The 11,010-nt window shown below is 42.5% G+C and overlaps 1 protein-coding gene across 1 annotated transcript in view; it reads right to left on the minus strand.

Annotated features, from left to right (window-relative positions):
• The window catches only part of RUFY3 (RUN and FYVE domain containing 3), a 118,831-nt gene that overhangs the window by 53,762 nt on the left and 54,059 nt on the right, over positions 1–11,010 (minus strand). The window contains 4 exon segments of the mRNA XM_019516771.1: positions 335–458; positions 1,344–1,445; positions 5,120–5,237; positions 8,762–8,935. Of these exon segments, the coding sequence (XP_019372316.1) occupies positions 335–458; positions 1,344–1,445; positions 5,120–5,237; positions 8,762–8,935 (518 nt within the window).

Genomic DNA, 11,010 nt, shown 5'->3' on the forward strand with positions numbered 1-11,010 from the left:
TGGGGTTGTTTGACCCCAGTACTCTTTCCTGCCACAGCAGGGGGTCGGACTAGATGATCTGCTCAGGTCCCTTCCGACCCTAGAAACTATGAAACAACAACAGTAATCATCATCAACAAAAAAACCCCCACATTTTGGCAGCATTTTCAGCCAACTATACAAAGGAACAAACCAAAAAAAATCAAAATAAGGAACATAATCATAATAACAAGTTTACAGAATGTTTCTTAATTAGCCAACGAGTATAATTTAAAAACTATCAAATCACACACCAGCAGAAATTAAGTGCATGAGAATTCATCCCAGGAATGAATATTCATCGGCTCTTCAGTACCTGTGAATCCAGGTCTTCTCCTTTCATGCAGAAGTTTGCATCAATGACATTTAACCCCACTAAGAGGCCAGCAATTATGGCACCTTCTTCTTCCATCATGAGTGCATTAGGCTCATAAAATTCACTGAAAGACATTAATGAGAGACAAGGGCTCCATATGAAAGGAGTTCCATAGGTACATATCAAACAGCTATAAACTCTTCTTATGTGTTCTAGCTTTGGCTACTCCAATACCACTTGAAAATCATTTTTAACACGCAGGTAGAGACTTGTTCACAAGATTAATATTAAAATTAAGAACTTTGCACCTCCTAATTCTATTCTATTTTATAAGCTTCACTCAAACAAGATCACCCCCACGTTTGCCAAATGGCAATTTTAAGCTTCCTCACCACTCAGTAAAATTGAGGAAACTGAAAAAAGTATCACTCGCTGAAAACCTAAAACTTATAACAAATAAAAACATCACCCCAATTATCACATACTGTTACTAATCATTCACTTTGCACTTTTTACCCAAAACTGGCAACGTATTTTTGAGAAGTGAGTCATTATTCCCACTTTATGGATGGGGAAAAAAGGAAGTGTGAAAGCAACTCACCCAAGATTAAATAGCAGGTAAATGACAGTCAGAAGAAAATCCAAGCATGCTTTATTTCTACTTCTGTGCCCTAGCACCTGGAGGACAACACTCCCTCCTTTTTATGCAAATACGTACATCTTACCTCTCATTACCTATATAATATGCAATAGTTGATTCTGCTTCACACTTTTCTTTTCATTTAAAAGTGGAAGACAGCGACTTTCAAATCAAAAGCAGAAAATCTGACAACCCAGAAACTAGCTCTGGATTTCACCAAAGCTGTTCTCAAACAAAGGTAACAGTATTGCTGTGATGTCACAATTGCAAAATAATAAATGAATTCCATTTGAGACCAATGGACATACCTCACCAGGGAACACTGAGTTAAAGTAAGCTCTCGAATTCAAGAGAGAAGGAACTGCTCACCTGAGAAGATCCTTTCTGTTAATTAAGGCTTTCATGTATTCAGAAAGCTTCTTCTGCATTAAGGCCAGACGAAGCCAGGCTCTTCCTCTACCCACAGGTGTCCTAGCAGAAATCAGAAACAAAACAAAGTTACTTACATACATGGCACACATTCACATAGAGTTTTAATGTTATCTATGTTAACTCAAAGCTGTATTTTTTCATGCATTGTTATGCGTAAAAAACTGACTGTAAATTAGAAATACCCATGCAATCATTTGTCTTTGTTTCTTCTTCCTTTTATTACCTTCTATCCTCTTTCCCCTTCTTCCCATGTGCTGTCTTATCTAGACTAGGGTGTCAAACTTGTTTGGTTCTGTGGGGTTTCCTGAGACTCAGACAAAGCTGGTGACCAAAAACCCTGATTATAGAGGTGGGAAAAGAAGGCGTAGGAAGGTGAGTAGTTAGTTAGTTCACTTAGCTTTCTGGGTGCAATAAATGACATTGTGAAATAATGACATTATTGTGAAACAATAAATGACATTCTAGAAACCTGTAATGAATTTTTAAAATGTTCAATGGTACGGAAGTGTAAAAGCGGATGATATTCACAACTGAACAGTTACTTTTTTCCTTAGCATTTACTCCAAAACCCAGAGGTCAGCCCAAACAGTGACAAAATAAAAGAAAACACACATAGTAACTATAAAAGACAAAAGTCAGTTTAAGTGCAGTTATGCTATGTAGGCAGCATGCCACTTCTTCAAGCATTTTGGTGCTTGCATTTGGAGACAGTCACAGCAGATGGCTGCTAGGAGAAGCTTTTCTATGCTGCTGGTTTTGGTTCTTCCCTCAGCAGAGTAGCTCCTGCAGTCCTACATGGCTTAATGGTGGGGAAGGAAAATGAAGCAGGAAGAGCTCAGGAGAAAGAATCAGGGCAAGGGGTACCTGCCCCTAAAGGAAGTGGGAAGCACAGAGAGAGAGGGAGAGCACATGTGTGAGGGAGCCAGCATGTACACACGTGTGCACACACTGACTCCTGCAGGACTGAGGGGCAAGGCATGTAGCCTTCCTGCCCTTGCTGCGCTAATAGATGACACTATGATGCAACAAATGAGGCAGGCCACCACCTACACAAGGCCATTCTTGGCTTCATGGAACATTTGACAATTTTTGACTGTGGTCATTATTTGAAGAGTCAGTTGACTGGCTTTCCCAACTCTAGTCTGAATTAACACAACAAGGATTCCCACACACCAGTCTGTCTGTCTGTCTCTTCTTTTTCTCTCTCGCTCTCTCTGAAGCCTTGACCTTCTAAGGGTCCAAGAAAGCATATTTAGAATGCTGTTCTCCAAGTGCCAGGTAACGTTTGTATCATGAATACGAAAGTTTTCTGGTTTTAAAGGTTCACCTTTTATACTTATCTCCTTTCTCCATTTCTTCTGGCAAGTAGAATATACATAGTTTTATAAATATAGGCACTGATATGCAGGATCACAGCAGTGGCTCACTGGGATTGTATACAATGGCCAGTATTCAAAAGCAAAGGCAGGCATAAATCCCAGAGTAAACAACAACATAATTCCAGGGGGGAAAAAAAAAATCTAAATTTTAACACTTTGTAAACCAAACAACACCACAGACACATATACACTTTCTTTTCTATGAGCAGAGAGAGGTAGGTAGCTGTGTTGTCTTCTGTTTGACTTCAGACTAAGGTAGAGGTACACCTTGCTTTCTGCCTTTCTCTTCAAGTATAACTAAAGACTTTGCCCCCCACTGTCCATTTACAGGTGTCCTTTAAAAAAAAAAAAAGGAAAGGAAAAAATTCCATTGTGATCAACTTCCATGTTTTGTATCAATTACTTCCAGAGGTTTTTAAATCATTTCTTCATGATCACAGAGATGGTTAGCCATGTTAGTCTTAAATCAGGTAGAAGAAAGGGAAGAGTGGCACCTAAAAGACTGACCGACTAATGAGGTCATACCTCTCTGAACCAGTCTTCAACATGCCACCCTGCCCTACATCCTGTCTTAATCAGTTTTAAGTTCACTGCCTTTAATCTTATTGCATGGCCCCCACATTTTCTATAACAGGAAAGGGTAAATAGGAATGCTGGCCTGCCATGCCAGCACAAACGCACACACTGAGCCTACATGAACTCCTTCATTAAACTTCAGTAAAACCAATGGGACACATGGCTGTGCCCACACATCACTCACAGGGTTAGAGCTTCAGGTGATGGATGCCTTGGTAAATCAGGAGACCTTCCCTATGCCTGTGTGTCATGTCAATTGCTCATCTCCTCTCTGAACTAAGGAGTCACTCTTTCCTCCATTTTTGTATGGAAGTCTACATCTGCTATCGTTTTTACTATACTTCTCCCACTTCAAAAAATATATAGCAGAAATAGGAGTTAAGCAAAACTAAGCACACTAGCTAAGGTAAAGGTGTCATAAGAAGCAAGGGTGTTAAACTCATTTGGCCTGTGGGGCTTCTTGTGGGCTGGATGACCCACAGGCTTCAACAGCAGTCTTAATCCCCACAAAATGTGGGACCCAGAGAGTTAATGAAGCTGCCACTCAACCCCATCCCCCCTTTCCTTCATTGCTGCCATTTTCAGTTGTCTTGATATATAAAATTATTCCCTCTACTCCACAAATTATTACCTTCCTATTAATATTTTTGACTGTTTGACCACTACCCCATCTTCCTTTTTAAAATCAATCTTTTCAGCAAGCTCAGATAGTCACTGCTATACACCTGCATTTCCATATATCACAGAAAATTCTTATGCTGTATTTTCTTCCTCTTTTAACCCACCCTCCTAACACACTTCCTCTTGAATCAGACTGGAGGGAAAGGGCTGTTTCTTTTCTCAGAATTCACTGCCATTCATTTATTCCTGGCATGAAACATACAGTTGATTTTTTTACAATGAGAAAGAACATCCTTCCTCAAGACTATCTTTTCTTTGAGGAAAAAAATTGAAGGCCCCATCTCCACATGACACTTAACGCATGATTAGCCAGTTAATCAGGTCTTAAGTGGTCACCTGACCACACATTCAATCGATTAATGGCATGATTAAAACAGGGATAAGCTACAAAGTTATGTGTAATGACTCTGCAGCTGCTTCCTATCCTGCCATTAATTGATCATGTGGCCAGGGCCAGGGAGCTCCATCACCTGATCAGAGTTCCTAGGTGAGGGGCCCATGTGCACCCGCAGCCTAGGAGCTCCCACCTGACACTAGCTCCCAGCCACGGGAGTCCCATCAGCTGACACAGTGTCCCAGCCACAGGGGCACCCCATGCACTCCTGCAGCTGCAAGACTGCAACTGATGCAGTGTCCTGGCCACAGGGGTTCATGGGGTGCCCCTGTGATTGGGACACTGTCAGCTGTGGGCCTGGGACCCAGGGTCACCTGATGGGGCTCCCAGCCATGGGATCATTCAGGGGGAGCCTGGGATCAGGACTGGGCTCAGAATCAGGCTCCCCACGTGCCAGCAGTAAGGCGTGGTTGGGTTCCAATTTGTGACCCCACAATCATGCCTCCTGCCAGCCACACGTGGCATGACAGGAGGTACAACTGTGTTGATCACACATCAAATCCCATCACACCTTTACCTGCCTGTGTAGAGGGGCCCTTAGATCCATTTGTACTGACAGGAAATGGCAGAGGATATATTTTCTCCCCCCACCCTAGACCCTTCCCTCCTTAGAATTAGTCTACTACTTACAATTAAAGCCTACAGGATTTACCTGTAAAGCAGCAGAACAGGATATTACTTACTTAAGACCTGGCAGATCTTTAACACTTGCTGTGATCTCAGCAGCTTCAGGAACAAGCTTCTCTACCAACTCTAGAGGTCCCCAAAATGACTTATTTTGCCCAAGAAAAGTCTTCTTGGCTAAAACAAAAAAAAAAAAGATATGAATATAAAATTAACAGGTCTTATACCCACACCATCTAAATACATCTTCAAGCTTGTTCAGAATTGAACTGAAAGCAGATCTGAGACCTCCAGGAAGTTTTCTTTTCAGAAATATTAATGACAACACTGTTTTATTTTTTTTATCTCTTTCTTGTAAATAAGTGGGTTCAAGAATAGATTCTCAAAATGGTGGAGTGCACACTAGACAAGCAGGATTGATTGCCTGCCATGTTTATGGGTGATATTAGTATAAAGTAAATGAATGATGGCTTGAAACAAATGCTGCCATAAGCAGATATTAAATATGGCATGGAGGAGACGCGAGCAATACCCAAGGACAACGTGTTGGTGAGTACCCTTGCCCCAGATCCTGAGAAAGGGGCTAGAATTTCTACCAGAATGCTGTCACTAGACTTTGCTGTAGGGCACTTGGTCAGATCTGAATCTTGTTAGGAAATAACTCCACCACCTCCTGCTTTCTGACCCTTCTCTTTCCCCTGCAGCTTCCAGAATCTTGAGAAAGTGGGTTCCCTTAGTTAACCTCTGGTGCCCACTTTAAGCAGCAAGAGCATGAAATGATACTTTCACAGTTTTGCTGGATTCTGAACAGTGACAGTGAAACCAATCAGACTGTTATTAACATGAAGCTATGGACACCAGTAGTGGTACTACAGCTGTCTCTGCAGACTTGGATAGACAATACTGCAGTAGTTCATATACAGCTCATATCTAGAGGGTTATTTTCACCACTGTATTAAAAATTTATTCTTGTTGCATCTTTCTTAAAATTAAAAATAAAAATTAATGGTTTAGATGCACACACCTCACCCAAGATATCTTTTTGCTCCTTAGTGAACAGGAAAGTGGATTTTTTTCTTAAAACCTGCACCTACTGATGCTAAAAGGATAAAAATAAATCTCCCTTAGCATAATTTTACTTTAACCAGCACTGAATTAATTTATTCAATGAGTAATCAAAAAAGCCATCAAGCCACCTGAAAGGTGACTTGATAGCCGCCTACAAGTAGGTCAGGGGTGAGCATCAAGATCTAGGGGAGCAACTCTTCAGGAAGGCACCACTTGAGAGGACCAATGGGCACAAGCTAATTGAGGGAAACTTTAGGCTGGACATAAGGAAAAAATTATTTTCTGTTAGGTTAACTAGAATCTGGAACACGCTCCCAGCAGAGGTGGTGCAGTCGCCATCCTTGGAGGTGTTCAAGAGGAGACTGGATAAGTACCTCATTGAGGTTGTTTGAGCGCAATAACCTCCTGCCACGGCAGGGGACCAGACTTGATGATCTTGCAGGTCCCTTCCAATCTTTTGATTCTATGATTCTATAGTGCTTGGAAGCAGCTACTAAAATAGCATTGCAGGAGATCTGTACAAAAGCTGCAGATAGTTTAGACAAATCTCCAATTCATTTTCAAAGTAAATGCTCTTTTCATCCCCCAAAGTAGTCATTTTACATATTTATTACATTTATAAGCCATCTTACCTGACAAAGGCTCAGGGCAACTTGCAGAAGAGGGCAAATAACTTATAAATCAAGTGAATAAGAGAACAAATAGGAGAAACAAAAAAACTTGTAAAAGCCAACAGAGCAGGGACTCAAACTCATTTGGCCCCCTAAGCCAGAACTGAACTGCAGGAGTCCTCACAGACCTGATCCACACCCACCTCTGGAAACATCAGGAAGTTGCAGGGATTAATGCAGTCAACCCACTACCTCTTCAGCAAAAGGCTTTCACAACAGGGCTCCATACCCCAGAATTTGGTGGTGGACCCTGCCCCAGCTTGCACCATTCCTGAATTCCCAGCAGCTCCAAGAGCCCCATGGGAAATCATACATTTGATGCATCTGCAGTACAATATTAAAATACACTACAAAGCAAAACTTGTCTAAACAATATCCCATCTTAGCCTTGCTTGCTAAACACCTGCCCAAACAGAAAGATCTTAAGAGGGTTTCCAGAAGATGTACAGGGTCAGGCTCTGGCAGGCCTCAAGGGGGAGGGAGTTCCAGAACTGAGACAACTACTAAGGATGGCCTCCCATGTGTTTTTGCCAAGCAGACTTGGTGCACTGATGGTATTTTCAGGAAGCTACTCTTAACTGATCTTAGGGATTGTTCAGGAATTGTGAAGCATCATAAGAGAGAAGACAAGCCCTTACATGCATCAGGCCCAGACTATTTAGGGCCTTATAGGTCACAGTGAGAATCTTGAATTGCACCCAGAAAGCTAGTGGAAGCCATTGCAGACTCTGGGACACTGAAGTTATGCACGCTGGTTACCCACCCCACCATCAGAAAATAGGCCACAGCATTCTGCACCAGCTGCATCTTCCAGATGGTCACTGAGGACAGCCCCACATACAACGCATTGCAGTAGACTAGCCTTGAGGTTATGAAGGCACAGATGATCGTGGCTATACTCAAATCCGGAAGAAAGGGTCAGTCTTCTCACTAAATGGAGTCAGTAAAAGGCATTCCTAGCCACCACTAGCCTGAAAAGCAGGTGCAGCAGAGACTCCAGAAGCACCTTAAGGCTGCAAACCTGGCACCTTCCCTGACAAAGGGAGACTGAATTCCATGAACAATAGGTCTCCAGGTCATGTGGGCTGCCCACTGCCATAATCCCCATCTTGTCTGGCTTCACCATCAATTGGCTCACCTGCATCCACACCCCAACTGCAGCCAGGCACTGGCAAAGGTCTGACATGACAGGCAGCAAATCACTGACGATATTTTTGCAACTTTAAGTTATACACCCATACTTCATGGTTAAACAAACATGCCGCTGGTACCTTCTGAAAGCTACACTCCAGATTTAAGCCATACAACATCTGAAACCTATACATCTGATAAAACTACTGAGAAAGGGTCACCGTGCTACAGCTCACCACACACTCAGAGAAACAATACTACCTTTTTACTGCAGGAGAAGGTGCTGAAAAAGTAAGAAATTAAGTCTGCTGAGGAAGCAAGTTATTCAGCAATGGCTTCTAGTTAACCATATTCAACACACATTTAAAACATTAAGAATGATGAGCAACTTTAAGAAGAACCAGGTATGCCAGCCAGATGATTATACATGTATACAGATTTCTTCTGCTTTATGCCATGCAACTTCTGCTGCAATCACCTTGTTCAGTCTCTTTATAGATTCATAGATTGTAAGGGGCCAGAAAGGACCTTAGAAGATTATCGGGTCCAGCCCCCTGCACTAGGCAGGAAAGACAACTGGGTCAGGTGACCCCAGCAAGGTGACCATCCAGTCTCCACCACCTCTGGAGGGCGATTGCACCACCTCTGGAGGGAACTTATTCCACAGTCTGGACACCCTAACTGTGAAAACATTTATAATCAGACTTGCCAACATTAGTCTAAAAGTTATGTTCTTAAAGCAAAACTACCTCACCTTCCCCACCTCACATTCAGATCTGCTATACTATCCCAACCCTCTCCCCTAGTAGGCTTTTAATTTAACATTCTTACCTTTCAAGCCATGTTTAAGGCAGTGCTCCATCACTACAAAGAACTGCTGAAGAGGTGCATAGTCCGAATCCAGTGTTCTGCCCAAATTAAGTGCTGACTCAATCAACCCCTTTATACTCAGTTTAGCCATATTCATTAGGTTCATGCGTTCATTAGCCATGAGATAATTAGGATCTATAAGAAAACAGAAAGGCAGTGTTTGGTGACAAAAACAGTATTAAATATCATAAAATATTATTCTCTATTGCCTCCAGAACAAAATTAAAGGGTTAAGACTTTGAAAGGCAGTCATTTACAGCCTACTATTCTTTTTTATTAAGAAAAATTGAAAATCTGCTCCACCAGAAGTGATCAAAGGCTCTTTTTATTGACAGAAGGGGGAAAACCATATATGGAACAGGAAAAGCAAACTCAAGCTACTTTCATTCTGCTAAAGAATTAATAATCTGAAAAAGAACAGTGCTGGCAGACATGCATTAATACTTTACTTAATGTCGTACAATATGCTGCCACTTAATCTGGGGAGCGATGCGACTTAGCTGTATGCAAAGAGGAGTGACCAGAAGGACCAGTAATTAAATGCCAGTAAGGTAGATCTAGCTTGTAATTGGTCCTTCTCCTATAGATATACAAGATGCTCCTCTGCCCCTTAAATATTTATCCACCTAACTCAGTTTCTACCTAGTCTCACATCGCCATTTGAAATGCAATACATTCAGAATTATTACATCAACATGACTAACATGCCACCTTTCTTGTGACTACCAACCAGACAGGCAACCATTATATCATCTCTGAGGCCTCCCCAACATACCTACTACCATCCAAGTCTTTTACCACTTTCGATACTTTACTTCCACTGCAATCATCATTAGCAGTTGATGACTATGATTTTGATTCCAGCCTCTAAACACATTTGACAATATGCTAACTGCATGCAGCATCCCCAAACACACCACTAAAATTCAGATTATTGTCACAGCTGGAAACAGGGTAAGAACAAGACATTTTCCAATTCAGTTGCTCTAACTTCCCTATCTTCAGGCCTCTCTTTACCTTACCTATTCCCCTGCTAGCCTATACAAAATGCTTATGCAAACATCTTTTCTTCAACTTTGACTCCTTACAGATTTCCATATTAGAACCCAAACCAGACAAGGAACCTAGTTATAAGTGTCATCCTATGACCTGGGTGTAAAGCAGCAATCCAAACTTTCAGTGTGCCCAGCAAGAGGTAGTTAACTGCGTTAGTCTGAAGTCTAGCAGAAGGTAGGGCAGGATGACATCCAAAAGGCTAATTTGTGCAGAACGGCATATGCTTTCATAGGTGACAGCCTACTTCATTACATGCACAGCATTCAGGCTCCACCAATGCTGAAGTATAACTTTCAGGGGAACTTGTTACAATAACTAAATCACCAGCGATGTGTAGAGGATGCACACAGGTGCACGTGCACCCCGATCTTGGCGGTGCACCCCCTGCAAAAAGGCACCACTGAAACTGTCGGCGGTGCCTGTGGGTGGTCGCCGCTCACCCCCCTGCCACCACCAGCACTACAGCTGCCTGTGGGAGCTCACTGGTCACTGTCGCCGCAACCTCCTGCGGAAACTCAGTGTGCCCCTGCGCCTCCAGAGGCACATGGCTTTCATGAACTAAATACTATAATGGACAGGATCTTCCTGCCTTGGGCAGGGGACCGGACTAGATGATCTCATGAGGTTGCTTCGAGTCCTACTTTCCTACGATCTTCCTATGTATGCCTCCGTAAGTGGGCTACACTTTTTGTATAGATTCTGACAAAGTCGACTGTTGCCTATGAAATCTTATGCCTTTCTGAAGGAGGCAGTCCCCACCCTGATCTACCTTGTGTATACAGCAAAGGCTATAGTCCATTTCTGGGAACATACATAGGAAGGCCCTGGCCACTGTACTATTTAGCTGTTCCAACAGTTTCCCCCAAATGGTACATTTTTTAGTGCAAATGGGGGCTATATAGGAAGAAAAAAGAAATTGTACACAAGTACAAGGGAAAGCATTAAAATTTCACTTCAGTGCTTTTACAAGTCCTCTCTGAATACCTGTCCTGATGGTCCTTTTAAAGTCTCATCTGCAACTGCCTTTTTTTATTCGTGCCACCCTATAAACCAGGGCTGTCCAACCTCCAGGTAGCTGGGCACCCCCCCAGTGCCAGCTGCCTTTCCAAGGACCACTTGGCATACAAACCACCCCCCTCCAGGAGTCACCCCAG

The sequence above is a fragment of the Gavialis gangeticus genome, unplaced genomic scaffold (assembly GCF_001723915.1).
Source record: "Gavialis gangeticus isolate Ggan-Ray unplaced genomic scaffold, GavGan_comp1, whole genome shotgun sequence".
NCBI classification, from domain to species: domain Eukaryota; kingdom Metazoa; phylum Chordata; order Crocodylia; family Gavialidae; genus Gavialis; species Gavialis gangeticus.